The sequence below is a fragment of the Amblyomma americanum genome, chromosome 7 (genome assembly GCF_052857255.1).
Source record: "Amblyomma americanum isolate KBUSLIRL-KWMA chromosome 7, ASM5285725v1, whole genome shotgun sequence".
NCBI lineage: Eukaryota > Metazoa > Arthropoda > Arachnida > Ixodida > Ixodidae > Amblyomma > Amblyomma americanum.
In genome coordinates, this window is record NC_135503.1 from 43087053 (window position 1) to 43106779 (window position 19727).

Below are 19727 nucleotides of genomic sequence, written 5' to 3' on the forward strand. Positions count from 1 at the left end.
TTCTCATCGAAATGCCCTCGAACTCAGTGCTCGGATAGGGCTAGTTGTGTTATGCGACATAAGTGCATGGGCACTGCCAAGAAATCCAGCCAGAGTTCACTATGTTCGTGCCGAAATGTCTTAGAGCGTGAAAAAGACATTGTATTCCGGTGCCGGTACATGACAGTATGGAAATATCCCCAGGGGGGGGGGGGGGGGGGGGGGGGGCTGAAGCGCCATAAGCCACCCCCCTTGGCTATGCCTCTGCTATGAAATTTCTTGTAACAAGACGTACCTAGCGAATTTGTTGTAATCAAGGAAACTTTTTCCTTCACTTTTTAATGTTGAAAGTTGGCAGTTGTGTTAGAATTGCGCCCTGAAAATGAATATCGACAATATACCATGTTTTAAATGGAAACTAGAAACTTCCAAGTGGGGACCATATTCCACTGCGTAGGAAGAAAGGGCATGTTTCAGCTATGTAGCTTCCGATCCACTGCCAGAAAAGTTGTTGCAAGGTATTGTGGTGTCCAACACACTATGAATTCAGGAACAAGCTTCACTGCCAGGAGACGTCTTTTGTAAGGCATATATAGATAAATAGCTTTTTATTCATATGTACAGCATATACAAAAGGCCTTGTGTTTCATTGTTACCAAAGTATTCTATGTTACACACGAACTTTAAACAATGCTGATGGCAGGAACAGCAAATGAAATACCCAGAACCTCTTTTAAACAATATGAAACAGTTGATCGATGTTCGTTGCTTGAAATAAATGACAAAGTACACTGGACTAATAACTGATGGATTTTTTTTTTCTTCAAAACAATTGTGAGGGCAGGGGAGGTGGCAGACAGCTGCAAAATGTTTTTTGCTCTAAATGCAACAGGACCAGCTTTTTTACACATGTACAACACACATACACACGCATTCACTCATGAGCTTGCTCTGGCATACTATGACATTGCCTCCTCTGGAAGTGGAAACTACTTGCAGCAAAAAACAATCTTTTAGGGAGAGGAAACACTCTGCACAACTACAGACACAAACTTCCAGAGTCTACCGTTCTTAATAGAATGACTAGAAAACGCTGCATCATTATAGATGGCGTGGGAGAAAAAAAAGGCAATTCACCTGTTTTTATCAAGGGTGAAAAGGCGGTGCAGAGAGACGAACACAGCCACAACCCTTTAAAAAACTTGCATAAAAACGTCGAGCAGCCCTAATAAATACAGTGCATTTCACAAGCTTCGTATCAAAAGCACAGCCGTCGTCTTCTGTGGTACAAAATTATGCGTCAATTGGAAATATATCAGCAAGGTTCTTGCCATTCCCTTCCACCCAGACATGCCTTCCACTACTATTTTTCCTTGTTCTGCACGTTTATCACAGTAAAAAACAACGAAGAACAAAACCTCTTCAGACACACGAGCACAATCACAGCATGGCCACAGAAATGCACACATGGGCGTGTCCGTCGGTTGCCCATCATAGATCAACACATGCGCCGAGAAAGGAGAACCCAGTTTCCTCACCACCCCAACTCCATCCTCAAGTTCTACAAAAAGCTCTCAATTTGGTGTTGCAAAAGCTTGTTCATGAAGAACAAACAAAGAGAAAGAGCTGTCCTAACTTGCAAAATGTCATACAGGCAAGGACGAGGAACACATATGGACAAGACTTGCATGTGTGTGTTCAATGCAGTCTTCTACGTGGTGCTTCACAAATAATGAACTACTAGCTCAGCATAAAAGTTCTTTTCGCTGTTCTCTACCTGGCCTTGTGGTTCCCAACGCAGTTAACACATTTGGCATACTATAACAATGGCGCTTGTTCTCCCCTTGCATCCTGGGAAACTGGAATGTTAACATCTCAAACAAGACATTCTTGCCCAAGTTTAAGGACAAGACATGCATAATGTGTGATGCGCTTCAGCTGGTACCAAACTGGCGGTATCCTTTTATGCAACTCACAATGCAGCACTTATGTAAGCCCCCTCCCCCTCTCCTTTTTGCAGAAAATATTTTCAGAATTTAATTTGCTGATGGTGATCAATCCTGCAGCCAATTATCGCTGCTTCAAAGACCTTATATAACTATCCTACAGCCAATTCTTGCTGCTTCAATGACCTTAGTTAACTTATCAATGAAGACGTTTCTTCGACTGCCGGAGTCATTTCAGTCTTCCCTCAGCACAGACTCCTGAAGAAAGGCAGCCTTGACTGCACTGGGACCGCATAAATGGTAGCTTCTACCAAGAGTACACCAGCTTATTAGTGAAGCTTCCTTTAATTAAGCACACGCACAACGACTTTAGTTCCTGCTGCACACAGCCTTCAAGAAAAAAAAAAAATAATGGAGAAAACAGCACAGGCACACACAACATGAACGATGTGCACAAAAGCAAAACCAAACTGCTCACATCAAGTTACTGCTCTCACATTCTGTGCCTGTACCAAAGCACTGCGTAAACGGTGCTGCTAATTTATGAACTGAGAGCTACGTATCACACGGCCACAGCAAACGGCCACGTTGAAATAATTACAGCAATGAGGCCAATAAATAACACAAATCGATCATTCCAAGCTGCAGCCTTTTCTTTCCATTTTCCACCTTCCAATAAGATTTCGAAAGTAATGAAAGCATCCTAAAGCTTCAAATAACATTTATGCAGAATGCAACAAAGATTTTCTTTTAGGCACATCATTTACACCTCCCATGTGAGCAAGGTAACAAAATCTTGGATGTGAGCTTTTCATTAATGACACAGTCTTCGAAACAACAACAACAAACCCTCACTAACAACCTCTGGGGGGGGGGGGGAAAAAATTCAAAGACCTCAACGTGCACATGCGGTTCTGGCGGCAATGGTTCTTTCAGAATTCTAGGGAAAAGCTGTAGTGACCTGCCCTCTTTTGGACATGCAAGCACACTGCACATTAGTCCTTAAGGCAGAATTTATAATATGCAAGTCTATGTATAACATCTGTACACTTTGAAAAACCCTATGGTAATCTTTACAAGAGGTAGAAGAAACACACAATGTGTCTGAAGCCAATGATTCAATGATTCTTTGTCATGCTGCAAAACCTACCATGTCATGAACTGAAACAAAGTGTAGAAGACCCCATAATGTGGGTATTCTGCAACCAGTGCACGCCCATAGCAGTGAAGAAATCTGATGTCGCGAGCACAGACAACACAAAGTAAAGGTTAACAAAATGAGCAAACGGCTGTTGGCAGCACTTTTTTACGGTGCTGCTGATTTCCTGCACGAAAACCGACTAGCCAATTATACGTCTTGGGCCATTGAGCTAAGTCTCTATATACATATTTACACTCAACAAGTGGTCTCGCGGTGCAGTTATGATGGGTTTCCACCCTTGCTACTAATGTATACAAAACGTGGTTGAAGACAGCGTACAGCTCACTGCCTGTGGCCACGGGCAGCAGCCAACAGGCTTTGATCATTAGCTGTATACGTGAACCAGTATTATGTGTAACCAGCATGGTAAAATGCCTTAAGTGACGTAAGGAAATCTCCATGTCCTGGGACTTTTTGTTTGTCAAACAGTTATGGAAATGATGAATGTACAGCACTGCTTTTTGAACACTGCATTAAATAAAGGCGACAACCAATTCAGGGTGAATCGCATAAATAAAGAAAACACTATCACTATCTAGCCCCTAATAAGAAACAAGCATTGGCACTCATCTGCATGCCACAAAAACAAAAGAAGGGGCCAATCACAAACATTTACCTCCCCCAAAAATTCTTCACATTTCCTCTTTAGAAGTGCACTTGAACGAAGAAAATGCTATCTACATGCAAACTAGCATTTCAGTAGAAGTGTCAATTTAAGCTGCTTCAACGACATATCGCTTCAATTAACGATACATTCCCAGTGACTTGTAGAGCAGGCAGTCACCACACTATAAAAATCTGATTAAAAAGTACAGCCTTAAGCACAAAATGCTCAGTAGCCTTCATGCTAGCTTCATTATCAATACTTACTTGTTCCAAGTCAGGTACCACAGAAATGAGTGAATGCTGCCTATCCACACTAGGAAATGTAATGAAAAACCATATTTTTATGGAAGTGTGACACTGTCTATTAAGTGACAATCAAGGACATTCAGGGCATGAGTGCAAGGCTCTCACATTGAGAGATGTTAGAAATTTAAATCTGACTTTTGTATTCGAGTGCGCGCAGAAGAAGACGAAAAAAAAAAGTGTCCCAATTTGATCAATACAAGTTGCAGAAGTGCCAAGGAGCAATAAAAACAAAAAGTGAAGCTCTTCACACACATTCAATATGAAGCAAAAAATCAAGCCCCTTTTGCCAACACACTGCTCTGTGCAAAATAAACAAAACAAGAAGACCCCAGTTAAGCCAATCGTGGCCTGTAATTCATGAAAACAGACACTACAGAAAAGCAGCAACTTGGAGCACACTTAGACGGTGGCTGCGACTTCTGCCATTTGCTGCACAATTTTGTCCCAGCTGGTTAAATTAAACGTTGAAATCAAACTGAATCCAGCAAAAGAAAGAAAAACACTGCACTGAAGAAAAGGCTCTGTTCTATGCAGCTCTGGAACTTGCGCTAATTTTTTCCCATGCTGCTCGCAGCAAATTAAAAAGAAAAGCTGAAATACCTTACTGCCGAGGTTAGGTTATAAACTTTTGACGTCAGGTCTTAAGCACTTTTTGAAAACTGCACCGAACAACCAGAACTGACTCTAAATGACTGCAGTATTTGACATTCTCACAATTTGGTCATGGCAGAAAGGCAAGCAACGATGCGAACACTGCAATGTACCGTGGCCACTGCACACCAGATGTCAAAGAGTCTCTGCACAGTATTTTCCACTGTGCAACTTTTTTTTTTTCCTGTTCCAGCAATCTTGAAAATGCCGCTTGGAAGAGCCAGAACATGCTACCAGAGCTGATAAGGGCAATTCCTGCCTTGTGTGGTGCCGTGTGGAGTGACCAAGACGCCGCCCGTTCATGACACCCCCCATACGATACGTTGCACAACGTATGAGACCCCCCCCACATGAGATGTCAAAACAATGTATGCTGCTTCCTCACATTTGAAGAGCCGTACAACGTGCTGCATCCCCAGTTTTCGGCACTTTGAAAGAGCCGCAGAAGAAGACACAGAGGGCACTGCTAGCTGTCCACCAGCCGCCTCCAATTGCACACAATCCTGCGCCCATGAGCACGTCACAGTCACGGCCACTTAGTATTTACACAGGCACACATTCGAGAGCTGACTGCACCCTCAAGTTGGCAGTGATCCACCAGGCACCTTGAGCTGGGGCTGCTGTGGCCTGTGGCGCCGCTCATCGTTTGGGAGGAGCAGGGGAAGCTTGAGGGGGGCTGGAACCAGCTGCGCTTGTACCTGGCCTGCTAGTACCTGCTGGTACAGCTGCTGCTTGGCCACAGAGGCTGGCAGTGACGTGGCTGGTGAACTGGCAACAACACTGGACGTGTCAGGCAACACGGCACGACCAGGATGTGACCTCGAACCATTCCGTGCACCTGCAACAGCAAAGAAGAGCTTAGGTCACCACCCTACTTTGACGAAAGTAGACGCAGTGACATGCCAAGGTGGAACAACCGAACTCAGCAGAAGCAGTGATGATTTGTGCTCGGTTGTCTATCTACACTGATTGCTGCATATATAGCTCTATTTCTGCAGCTGTCATTCAGCACAGGCACATTCGTTATTCAAATGTGCACTGTTATGGCAGTGTTTATGAAATATACAGGGACCGCTGGAGCACCCAAGACGCAAAGAAATTAAAAGAGTTAGGTGTGGATATCTTGCACAACAAACATCTCATTTAACTAATCTGCCTGCAAATGCTGCTAAAAACTGTCAGAGTCATTTGCCTATGTGTACTGTAAGGGCAGAGAGTAAGAAATAGCCCTTGTCAACATCTTCACCAGTCAAAATGGCTTAAAACGAATGCATGCGAAAAACGAGTAGTGATGTGATTGGCTGAAGTCACTTTGGGGCAGCCAAATCTACCTTTTGGCATAAAAAAGTGAGTGTTTGGCACAGATACATATATATATAGTATTTTCTTGTGTATAAGCCACGTATCTTTTAGATGTTTTTGTTGGTGCGACATATACCGCAAAAAATGACGTGCACCCACACGCCGTCTTTTGCCGTTCCTGGTAGCTATGTTTCAAAACTAAAATCAATGAGTAGAAGACAAGAAGAATAGAGTTATTACAGTCTTAGCACAGCGCGATCTGCTACCGTGATCCGCTTCCACGGGGATTCAACTACCTACACCTGCGCAGTGACAGGTGTGTGCTCCTCAGGGCCATCTGCACAAAGCGCAGACAGCTCACTGTGGATGCGGTTCACGGTAGTGGTATGCGGATTGCGCCATGCTTAATCAGTATCTTTAAAATTTTATCGCACAGCTAGAATCCCATATTCTCGCAACAACCAGACAATGCGACAGCAGCGTGAAGTGTGTGCCGCGCACACTCCAGTCATACTCTAACGTTTCAGTTTTAGCGTTATGGCTCTGCCACTTCATTATGTAGTGTCACAATGTGCCCGGCAAGCATTATGCCCACCCGCATATATATACTAAGGACTGATTGAAGGATTCTTGGAAAATTGTTTTCCACTAGTGCTGCCTAACGCAGAAGCAAGTTAACGTGCGGCGCCCGGGAATTCTGTTCACAAGGAAATATGGTTTTGACGCAAGCTTGGCACAGATTACTCGTAATTTGTTATAATGTAGCAGCATGTAGCAGGCTTTGCCTTTTGGCGCAGTATGGCGCAATTGGCGCAGCAATCACGCCACTGCAATAGGCCGACATGAATTCCCAACCCAGAGACACCAAACTTCTCGCCGTGCGCAGACAACTTCTGGGACACTTGGTGATTTCTTTTGCATCAGAAACAGTAGTAGTTCAAGCCACTCATACGTTCAGACAAATGAATAAGTATACCTTACAAGTTAAAAAAGCAACAGCAGTAGTTTTTTGTACCTCCCTTTACATAGGGAGTTCAAGCTGTAGGCAAAGCTGATGCTGGTAGCCAAAGCAATGAGCGGCAGTTGGCTGCATTTTGAGGGGACTTATCCTAAACCCAGCTCAGCATTTTGATCATCCGACCATGACATGCACGTGGTAAGTAAATAACACTATTCCTGCTGTTTTTCTTTATGAACAGCCACTTCATATTTTGCAACACCTGTTTAAACCCACAATTTGTGAGCGCTACAAGTGAATGCCATGAAAAGGCACGTCACAGCTTTGCTGCAGTTTCTCTGATGTAGGTTTGCAAGTTAATACACACTGGATCAATCAAAATTTATGATCATCTATATATTTATACCAGCAAGGTCAGCAATGTTCACATTCAGACTAGTTTCACGCAGTTGTTGACCAAGCGGAGACCAATAGACAAATACCATCGCAAGTTCCAGCATGTAGCTGCTGCTGTAGACAATGCCAGTAATTGCAGTTGTTAGTGGGTGACGAATGGCAACTGTGCAAGGAAAAGCAGTGATAATTCGAATGACCAACAGCAGTATACTTGTAACTATATAAAAACAACCTAGTGAAATTTTATATTTCAGCTGAAGGATTTGTATGCGAGGTGTTATCCTTTCATTTTGATGCAGAAAGGTAATGCACCTGTAATACTGCTCTTATTTCTTAATCAGAAACGTTTCGAAACTAGCAACAATGGTAAGCAAAATGCCAATAAGCACGACACCTGTTACTGAATACATCGCACCTAAATGCAGAACTCTTTTCAATGTAGCCGCATGCCTAATAACAGATGTGAGCTTTTAAGAAATACAAGCATCATGACGGCTGCAAAAATACCGCACATGCAGAGCGAGCGTGGCAAGACCTCTCCACTGTGATAAAAGTCAACTGTTGTTGGCTCAATGGAAGCTTAATTTGCCTATATTGTGATAAAATTTGAAGGCCACCTACCTACACAACCCTCATGCCTACAACACCTCCACGGCTACAATCTTACATCCTTACATTTATAGAAAACACATTTCTCCTCCCCAACCTGAACCTCTGTAGTCCCCTGCTACATTTTCCTTCTATTTGAACTGCCTTCCCACTCTGCTCTTCTCGAAATAACATGTCCCACCAATATCTATTCCTCCTAGGCTTCAGCTAGGATAATCAACATACAAGTTCTTTAATTCAAGCTGCTCCCTTTCTGTCTCTTGTTACACCTATCATTTCCTTCACTGCAGCTTGCTGATATAGGAAGTTCTTTTTTTCTATAAGCCTTTCAGCCGCATAGGTGAGTTGCCAAATCGTAATTTGAAACAATTTTTGGAGCATGTTGGATGAGCTTGAAGTTATTGTGGACTGCTTTGGAGCAGCCATAATAGCATCCTAGGCCAGATTAGAGCACATGCGCCCGAACCTAAAAGACAGTTTGCATTGGAACTGGCTCGCTTCCCCACATTGCCAGATCACCAGAGCTCATCAGAACACAATACCAATATCAAGTGAAAATGATCTGGTGAGCTGGCCGTCTGCGGAACCAAGAAGCTAGTGTTCACCTCACAACGCAAACAAGGTGTTTTCTCAGTTTGCCTCCATGATGTAGGCGCTGTTGAGTGATTGTTATCGGCAGCCGAACATACGTGAGGATCCTTTTGACATGCCTGACGATGCTTTTAGGCGACATTTCGGGCTGTCGATGGGATTAGTAGGCTGGCTGTGTCCAAACACAGGAACACAAGACGAACACAGGTCACGCTGACGAGAAAAAACTGTCATCTGTGCACATCGGTATTTTGTAACCGGAGGGGCACTGGCGGGAAGACAGGCACTGCTCAGTGTGAGCACACAGACGGCTAGCTTCTGCTTGTGGTATGCACAGAAAAGGATGGAGAAGGTGCTGTTGAGAAGGTGCCTGTGCCCCTCCAAGTGTCATCATAAGCACTTGCTAAGTGGATAAGAAATGCTGTCCTTGCACTCTTTAACATCACAAATTGTCATGCTGCGCATTGTAGGTTTCCTTCTTCAAGGAAATATCGCTGCTGCGCTGCGGTGATAACGGCTGGGCCCATGGCACTCCACTTATCGGTGGTCTCTTTTTAAAAATCCGGGTAAAAAGTTGGGGGTGCGCAAATTACGTGAGTAAATAAGGTACATAGTTTTTAAAACAAACCTCAGCATGTGAAAGGCAACTGTGCCAAAAGCTGTCAACAACACAGCTTCCTACTGCGGGCCTCACACTTCATGCAACATACTGTACGCAACGACAAATGCGTGTTCAATTTAAGTATACAACATTGTCACGGTTTTAAGTCACATTTTCAAGGAGACATTCATGCTGTACAATACAGACAGAAAAGAAATCTGAACATATAGGCTTGAGAAAAACTGGCTAGACTCTACTGTATATTCTACCACAGTTGCCACGGGCCCCCTTAAGGCCCACAGGAACAGTGGCTGCAACCTCACCTTTTGCGACCAACTGGGCTTGATGATAAGTTGTGCCATCCAGCACTCCTTGGACCGAGTGATTGGACACGGGAAACAGTTTGCTCTGGCTAAGCACCGTGTGTGGCATGCCATTGGGCAGCTGGCTTGCCGAAGGCACAGGCACTTGTGGTGCGGCCAACAGTTCCTGCAAGAAAAGGCACACACAGCATTTGCACGTAAGCGGCGAAGTAAACCGACACGGCACTGGGGAAAAAGGGTTGCAAATGCACACTTGCTTCACAACAGGGTTTCAAAAAATGTATGATACAGCAAAAAAAAATACAATAAAATAAATGATACAGCAAAAATCCCACTGTGACATATGAGTGCGTGCATGTGTGCAAATGCAATCCGAGAGAGAAAGAGACTCGGGAAGCTGACCAGGCCCAACTAAACGGCACAACTTTTCAGAAGTGAGTTATCAATGAAGGCAAAATGACAGTGATATCGATGAAACACTGTGGACAAATTTAAGTGTCTAAGTCACTGATTACTGCGTTCCAACGACAAAAACGGCTACCTTCACTGAAAACGGAGCAAGGGTGGGACAAAACACAACAAGACCAAACAAGGCGAAACACAACAAGACACACAGGAAAAAAAGAGTGGTCCATATAGTGATAAGAGTATAAATGTTGCCTCTAACGCACTGACGGGGCGTGCACTGCTTAGCCCTTGCATATCAGTTTTGCAGCATGGCAAGTCGCAGGAGAGGCCCAAATGCTGTTGCAAAATGAAGCCAGGAAAACGAAAGTACGCTGAGAGATACACGACGTGGATCGTGATCACAAAGTTGCTTGCATGGACTGAAAATTGGTTTTCGGGGAAAGGAAATGGCGCAGTATCTGTCTCTCATATCCCCAGACACCTGAACTGTGCCATAAGGGAAGGGATAAAGGAGGGACTGGCTCAGATTTTTTGCTCCTGTCATTCGCTTTCTTGAAATTGGGTAAGCTAGGATTGGTTTTCCTGAACCACTGCAGAAGCAATCAAGTGCTGCAGCTCTGTCTGTTCCACAAATCTCCCATCTCTAATGGTACTGATTGGAAGTGATAGCAGCATTAGTGCTTGTTTGCCTTCTTTGCGTTAGGTGCATTAACGTGGGTTTTTCTCCACACCACGGACATTTGCTGCTGTATTGCAATAAACAAAAACCCGAGTGCGGAACAGTGGGAGGGGATGCTCTCCAGCGAGGACCCGGCCGTCCAGCGCGGATTGGTGCGGAGAGCCTACCTGGCGGCATACCTCAGTGGAGCCCTGGACCAGGGGCCCCAACCCTGTTAAGATGGGCTGCAATAACTCATCGAAAGATGAAGAAGACAGCCCGCGACCGCTAATAACATATTTTAATATGAAATATAAATAAAGTTTTTCCTCCTCCTCCTCATCAACACTTGTAAACTGTGTTGTGGCCCAACGTGATGGCACGCCGCGCGTGGTGGCGGTACGGCTAATGATCCAATCCAAACCTGTGAGTGCGGAGCAGCAGGTATAATTGATGGTCGTCAACACACTGTCTCATATGCAAGACATACGAGTAGCAATATTGCGCATGTGTTTCTGTGGCGTTCTGGCAGTTGATTCTGTGAGGAATGAGCAAGTTAACTGATGTGGCAATTAAGTGCGAGATGCTGCGATTAGTAAGTGCCGTTTGGAAACACCAATGGCTCGCTGTGAGCTGAAATCAAGAAATTCCGGGATTTTTGAATATTCTATTCACTATTGGCAAACTATTAAAAATTTCGAATATTATCACACACACCCCTGCAAGAATCAGAAAGCCAGCAGTAGCATAATGTAAAATAAATTGGACTCTCCTGGCCTTTGATGCAGCATTGGCGCAATTTTGGTCAATTTAACGCTTTTGGTGCAGCTGTCCCACCCCTGCTGGAGAAGTAAAAAAAAAAATTTAAGTACCCATATTTCCACCACCAGTTTCTTTCACACGGAAACTATGGTGACATCGGTGCTGTTTTCAGTTACAGATCTCCGAGAACAGCACGCACTGCCATTCACTTCCAGCTGGTCAGAGTCCTTTTCATCATTCAAGTCACAAGTGTCTGAATTAAGCTTTGGAAGGAAAAAAATTTTAAATTCAAATTTTACAGAAATGTGTTGTGCTGATGAACAACCTTGCTGCAGTGAGCCAAACAAAACAATTGGTTTTTACTACGCACAAAAAGCTCAGTGTCCCTCTGGACAGAGAACCCAAACACTTCATGTCCCTCCTTCCCTGAAACTTTCCTTTTCTTTTTGGGACTGCTAGCATCCTAGAAGGTACAGGACAAGCCTCAATACAGTGCTCCCAATGATTGGCAAACCATGTATCACCAGGCTGATGTTTAGTAATTTTTGATTTAGCATGTGGGCTCACAAACATGACCTCATTTCTTACAGCTCAAGTTGACTGGACAGTGGTGGCACTTGGATGACGTAACGAAAGCTGCCATGACACAACAGAAGTCCTCAAGAGTGGCAATTAACTGAGAAGAAAACAGGAGTCCTAACTGAAGGTGAATGCTGCCTTTTTTTTTGTTGCAAGACTATTTCACAAGTGCACATTTGCTACCAGGTGGGGAAAACAACTACTTGGTAAACAAGTACAGAATGCCTCATTAAGCATACTGTATTTAGCCTGAACGTGGTGCAACCACGATTTTGAAGAAATAGTTTTTGCCAGCAAAAAACAGGGGGGAAGAAATAACGTGAGGAACGAGACTGAATTATGCCAAAATGTGGATTCAAATTTATAAAAAGTATACAGAAAATTAGCACTCCTATGTCGCGTCTTTATTGTCATAACCGCACTCGTCACAATCACAACCAGGTTTCTTTGACACTGGTTTCCTTGTACAGCCAAGAGTCACCATTTCTGTCTGACGCAATCAAGACATTGTTTTTGCTTTTACAGGGTGAATTCATCGATTTAAAATGAAGAACACTCGACCAACCCTGCCACTGCCTTAACTTACCTAAAGACCCTCCACAGCATTTACAGTCTACCAGGTTAAGTAGCACAAACCTTCCACGCAATGACACGCTTCCTCCTAACATACCTTTCCTGCTTCTGGTCCTGAACGAAAGTGTGGCCATTCAGAATTCTCAGGGAGAGAGTGTCTGCAGCAGTGTTGCATAACTGCAGTTTACATCTATTGCATATCAAGCATGAAACAAGTACTGCCAGAGGCCGAGAAACAGCGCAGCAGCACGATGGCACAAGGTCTACTCGAACGATGAAGTAAGCTGTGCCGAGGGGAAAGCGGAAATCTGAACTGGAAACGCCATACATGGATGCAGAAAAAATGCAGCGCGCCCTTCAAAGGTTGGCGGTCCTTAAAGCGTTAGCAACTGCTGAGGGGCTTTAAACCTACCCACTCATCATTTACATGATCCCGACAACCAGTTCCAGTGATCAGTGCTACACTGAGCCCATAACCAAACACAACACTGAGTAATGGGTACCAGTGGCACCACGGTGAAAAACGAAAGCAAAAAAGCCCTGGCACTGATGATTGGAACAAAAAGTCCTAGTACTGCTGATGACTGTGATGCACTTTTCACAGTGGACCCCGTCGCTGCTTCAGACTATTAATTTCTTGTCAGAAAAGCTAGGTTGCACTTCGGCAATTAGAGCCCAAGAGTGTGCAAAAGCTCACATCGTTGGTGTTCCTGTGTGTGTGACAGTTTCCTGCAGTCAATCAAATGCAAAGAGAAGCCTCGAGTTTGGCACAGCATGGAATTGTGGTTCTGCTGTCATACTACAAAGAAGGTACCGATGTGGAGCTGCAGTGCAGTGAGTGCTTCACACTGCGCCCACCAACAGAGTGGCACGTACGTGCAGTTCTGCAGGGTAGAAAACAACAAGACCACTTTTCAATTTCAGAACATGAGCAGCCCAGTTTTGAAAGTGGCCAGTTTGCCGGGCCAAGCAAAAACGAAACTTCTTGATCAACAACCAGCCCTGCGGAGCGCAAAAGCTCATTGAAAGCTTGTGTTTGGCTTGCACCTCTGAGGTTGGTGCACTTTAGTTTTACACAGGCCAAGTGGAGTGAACGCAAAGCAAGCTATGCACTGCATCCTCTTTGTTCCACAGTACTTGTGGCACTACTACTGCCCTATTCTGATGGTACACACTCATCAAGCTAAAATGTATGAGGAAATGTTAAACCAATCCTGGCTGGCAAAGAATGCACATGACTGGGCACAGTTACCAGAATTCACGTGGGGTGCCACTATATTTATTCCCCTTTACATAACGCATAGTCTAGTCAAGCTCTGCTCTCAGTAGAAGCGAGACATCAGCTATGTCGGAACAACACTATCTCAGTCTAGCCTGACTTTTAATTCCCTTCTGCGTCTTTTTTAAGAGGAATTAAAAATTTCAAGTGCAAGAACTGCCAGCTTAATCAAAACACCGGATTTTAGTTGCGCAAGAAAGCACTGTGATCGGAAATATAGGCCTCATATAACAACACAAATTTATTAGAAATTTCACTTATTTAACAGATAGTGCAATATACTTCAATGCGTTCAAGTTTCGAAATGTGGCAGCACTTACAGGCAGGGCCAGGCCTTGGGAGAGAGCTGTTGGCTGGTGGTGATTCTTCATCACTGGCACTGCAGATGCAGCGCTGCGTCCAGTGGTAGGAGGTGCCTGTTTACGTGTCCTTAACAGTGTAGGCCCTGCTGGCTGCTTCGGGGTCCTTTCGTCTAGGGGTCGACACTGCAACAGCGTGGTGCCCACTGCAGGCTTGCTGATGGTCACCGAGTGAAGCAAGCCACCACTGTTCACCTGACCATTGAGCATGTCCGCCGTGGTCACCAACATAGCCGTTCCACCATCCTTGGCAGCTGTAACACCCTGACCCGACACCTGAAGTCTCGACAGTGCCCCCAAGTGGGTCCGAAATGGAAACGTCACCGGTGTGCCCGACAGGGGCACTGCAGAAGCCACGGACGTTGCCGTCGCTGCATTCGACACAACAGCGGAAGACGACAATGATGATGCCAGAGAGGAAGCTGCAGAGGACGTCACCACGGCAGTCACAACGGAAGAGTTGGGCCTCTTTTTACGGGCACTGGATAGAAGCACATTACCACCACCACCACCAGCAGCACTGCCACCAACACCACCACCACCGCCATTGCTTGTAGTATTCCTAGAGGCAGCGGCAGCTGTCTGCTTTGACATGTGCACCGCTTTTGAAGCAGGATGGGCAACTAGGGAAGCAGGCGACGCCTGACTGCTGCTGGCTGCGACTGCGCCTGTGCTGGCAGGATGCAAACTGTTTCGCATGGCAGCAGTGGACGAATGTGATGCAGAAGGCTGTGATGTGGCCACTGTGGCAGACGCTTCAACCACCAAGGAGCCACTGAAGCTGTATGATCACTGGACCGCTGCTGGTCGTCATTAGAGTTGACGTAGCTGGACGAGGCAGCGTTGGGAAGCCGGGAACCGACGACACACAGCCTCCTACGAAAAGCAAGCAAGGCAATGTGCATGGCAGCTGTGACATGGGTGTAGGTTAGCCATTTCCTTCCCATTTGACAAAAGGGAAAGGCTAAAGAACATCAGCTACTTGCACATAGTACATCGTCATCCCCCTTGGACATGCTGATGCTGAGCTGATGCACTTGTTAGATTATGTGAACACCCCTCAAAGCTACTTTTTTTCCATCAAAATTTTACCTCACTAAAAAGAAAAAACACCTATCAAGAGAGGGGGGCAAGCACCATGGCACTCCTACATTGAGTTTTGCCAGGAAAACCATTTGGTTCACCTCAATCTCTGAAGTGTTTGTTAGTGTTCAAATGTTACGGCACATTAGCAGTTAAGGCTATCGTGCTGAACACTAGCTTAAAATGTCTGTATGTTAAAGGTTTCTGAAACTTAAAGTTTGTTGAAACATTTCCTTAAAAAACACACACACACACACACGCACACACACACACGCGCGCACGCACGCACACGCACGCACACGCACACACACACACACACACATATGCCAAATCTACAACTGCACTTCCTACCAAGAGCAACATAGGGTGGAAAGGATCATGTTTGCTATAAAACACAGTGTCACAGTGGAATGCTTGTTTTTCATCAGATATTTTGTAAATGCATATTGGGGGTTCTCAAAAAGTCAAAAAGAAGCCTTGAGTTCCTTGGAGTGTTTTAGGATCCTTGAACACGTAAATCTATGTATGCCTTAACCCACCCCTCATTCCTTTTGCCCATTTAATTATGGGACTACAGTAACAGACCGATTTTCAGACTCCAATAATTCAAATTCAGACTTAAGAGATATTTCGGACCTTGCTGAGACTGTGACGCACCTCATTGGAACATGTACATTTTCATGACCGATATTTCGAACACTGTAGAGTCCACAAGTTCGATTTTTCAGATTAAAATAGTCGCCAGCAATACTGTGGAGATAATTTTCCAACCAAAAATTAATATAGATGCGAGCGCGCATCGCTGTTGCAACCAACCGATTGGTTCTCCACCGCTGTGAGCGGCTGTGTATGGAACCCTATGGAATGCAGGGTTCCATGCCACTTTTTAAACTCCATTAAGGTTCCCTGGCACTGAGGAGATTCAGGACCCTTGATGTACAGTAGGATCTCGGCGACACAAATCTCACGGGGTCGCAAAAAAAAATCATATCTGAAATTTTGTATAATTCAGAATGCACAAAATCCATATAGAAGCATGGAAAATGTATTCACACAGATCTGTTTATGACTGATGGAATCTGGTTATGGTCGCGCAGCCACAGTTTACTACTCATCGTGACATATGCAATGGGTGGCTGCACTGTCGTGCTTGCTCGCGACATCAGTGATGTGCGGGCCAGTCACCGCCGCTCAGTGCTCATGGTGCATACTGCACAACTAGCGATCATAATGTCGGCAATATAAGGGCAACGCTTAGTGCTCAACGGTGCGGTCTTGGCTCGCGCATTTGTATCATCCATAGTGGTGTGAGAGAGTGCTTGGAACATCCAAAATTCTACTCACTTTACACAGTGCGCTTTGGCCGAGGAATTTAATGAATTTATCATCCTGAAAATCGCACCAACCATGTTCGCACCATTGAGATTCGACTGTATACAAAATGCAGTTTGCCATGACCCTGTCTCCGCATGCTTCACATAGACGTTTGTCTTGTTTCGAGCAGTATGAAGCTGTGCACAGGATGCATGCAACCAAACTCTCCAAAACATATAATGTACTGCTGCTGGCGCCAAGTATTTCACGCTCAAAACAGTAGCAGCATCAAGCAGCTCGTACTTCAGGGGGGGTGGTTGTGCGCTGTCTGTGCTGCCCAGGGCTGAGGCGAGGGCGGCCCGCGTTGCGTCCCACCGTCGGTCCAGCAGAAAGAGACCATTTCCCATTTGCCTCAGGCCAAAGGTGCACATCTGCACAGAACAAGTGCACATGTGAAAGTCAGCACAGCTGTTTGCAGGGAAAACAAAACATCATTGGAGCCCCAGTGTGGTGTGTTTTGAGAGTATGCATGAGGAACAAATGTATCCATAGCGAGATACACACACACACAAAAAAAAAACAGCGAGAAAGCATGAAGTCAAGCACAGATTTGTTACAATGTCTTCTATATGAAACACCTTTTATGCCCTCAAACAGATGTTCCCAGCATTATATTCTTGACTGTGGAAATGACCTCCTTGAACTGCAAATTCCCAAGTTATACCTATTTGGCCCTTTGTTTGAGCGCCTCATGTTCAATTTTCACTTTTTGAATTCAATCTGAAGTTTGATGCAACTCGCTGCTATTCAGACGACATTAAACTTGCATTCAATTAAACCAGAAAACTCCATTATGCGCATGCCTATTAATATTGCATGTGTTACCATTTCATCTGGCCAATTCACATTAAGTTGAAACCCAGGGAGGGTTTTGCCGACTTTCACCGAGTGCTTTGAGAACACGAAACTATAATGCAATGTGCAAAAAAAAAAAAAATAGAAAAGGGGCATCAAAAATGCAAATAAGAGAATAATGACAATAAGTATTTCAAGTTGAACAAATCTTATAGGGATTAGGCATTTTAACTGCAAGCTTTCTATGCAAATCTTGAAACAAAACAAAGGGCTACATAACAGAGCAGCAGTTGACTGATTTTTTTTTGTCTTCCAGGTGCTATCTCTTCATTACCAAGTTACTGCTACAATTGTATTATTGCAGTGTTGGCAATACTATGCAGTGTGCAGCCACTCCTTTGTGCACATGGTCGTGCATGCAGTCTTGCACCTTGATTCATAACTTCATGTATAGCCTTCCTGATTTTTTAATGATATAGTGCAAGCATCGACCAAACTGCTGGTCAACGCCTTATAACGGCGATAAGCGTGCAAAACAGCGAGAGTACGCGCACATGCACGAAGGGAGAGCGTTGTCTGCTAAGCCGTTCCAATCACGAGGACACGCGCCCTGACACAATGCCTGTTCGCAGAAGAAAACGGCGGGCAGTAGAGCACATGTGCATTACTAAGATGTAGGGGTGTGCAAATATTCTAAATTTCGAATACGAATTGAATATGTTTGATATTCGATTCATATTCATATTCGAGAAATTGATATTAGAGAATTTTCGAATATTCGAAAATTCCCGAATACTCGCCAGCGATCGTATACTGCGCAGACTTTCACAAATTCGACCATGGTAGAACCACAATATCTGGGCAAATTAGCCGATGATCGAGTTAAAAATTCCAGGAAAACAATACAGAGGCCCTACTCCCTTCCTTCTCCGTCGTTTATCACGCGGACCGATCGCATTCCGACGCTGCTAAGCTTGACCTCGTGAGAAATTCTGCAAGTGGGCTTTCCCACATATCACACGTGCTGCGAACAAGATGGCCAACGGCCCGCTTCGAACAACAGCAACGCGAAATTGTGCTTTTTTTTTAATCCTTCCATAATACCTTACATATTTAATGCCCACATCCAAAGAATGCGCCCTGTCGCCTTCATCTCTCTCCCAGCGTGACCTCCACCATCCCGTCTTGTAAACTACGCTATGCGGGAAAGCCTACTTGCGGAATGTCGTGGGAGCCTCCTGAAGGGACGCGTCAAGTTGTCACAATAGGGCAAGCGATCCTGTAAAAATCTCGCCTATAGCATGGTGCACTGTAACCTGCGCACCTCTTTAGTGGGCGTAATGGCAGGCGTGACAACGACCGGAAAGCCCCTGTTGCTAAGTAAAAAAAAATCATGTAGTTCCGGATTCTGAGCTTGCTGCTGCACCGCGGCAACTGCAACTGTCGGCCCGCGCATTCGCTGGTAGTCCAATCCCAGCTCCACGTGGCTTTCGGACGCCGAATGTCGCCAGGCATTTCTTCCGGTCCCTTGAACCGCGAATAAATGAGGTTTTACTAATCATCATGTTATTTTTTGTTGCTAGTCTTGTCATTTTATGGATTTTGTTTTGCATGACCTCATTACAGTTTGGATACTGTTACGCTGTCCAATCAAGTAGTATACATTTCTGTGCACATCATGTTTTTTTTTATATGATACTAAGGCAGTCTAGTTTTGTTTATTTTAGTTGCAAAGACCATACACTATTTTGAAAAAAATGAGGGCAACAACATTTGCTTGTTTATCATTTTCTGAAATTTTTTTTGTACTGAACAGATATTCGATATTCGAAGCCATTTTTTTCTTCATATTCGTATTTGATTCGTATTCGAACATTTCAATATTTGCACACCCCTACTAAGATGTGACGCTGAGATGTGCTTTCCCTCTTTTTTTTTTTCCTATTACGGGAAAGCACGTCTCCACATCTTAGTAATGCACATGTGCTCTACTGCCCGCCGGCTTTTTGCAAACAGGTATTTGGCAGAATGTGTGTCCTCGTGATTGGAACAGCCAAGCAGACGAAGCTCTCCCTTCGTGCGCGTGCGCGAACTCTCGCCGTGTTGCACGCTTATCGCCGTTATAAGGCGCTGACCAGCAGTTTGTTCGATGCTCGCGCTGTATTATTAAAATCAGGATAGCTGTACGTATACAACAGCCAAAAAAAAAAAATGAAAACTTGAACGGCTGATACTCACAGCTGCTGGCCGTGGATGGTGTGAGGTGTACGGGTCATTGCTGTGATCGGGCCTCTTGCGTGCCGCGCTCCCCGAGCTCGTGGAGCTGGCACCACTGGAAAGGCCGCTTGCTTGCGTCGTCGCAGGTGTTGTGTCCATTGGGGTGCTGAA

At 44.8% G+C, this 19727-nt stretch overlaps 1 protein-coding gene across 1 annotated transcript in view; it reads right to left on the bottom strand.

Moving 5' to 3' along the window:
* Positions 1-572: 572 nt before the first annotated feature.
* Positions 573-19727, bottom strand: part of LOC144098977 (uncharacterized) — a 41879-nt gene continuing 22724 nt past the window's right edge. Inside the window, 6 exon segments of the mRNA XM_077631965.1 lie at positions 573-5527; positions 9470-9635; positions 14049-14875; positions 14878-14963; positions 16788-16915; positions 19578-19722. Coding sequence (XP_077488091.1) covers positions 5268-5527; positions 9470-9635; positions 14049-14875; positions 14878-14963; positions 16788-16915; positions 19578-19722 — 1612 coding nt within the window. The 3' untranslated portion in view covers positions 573-5267.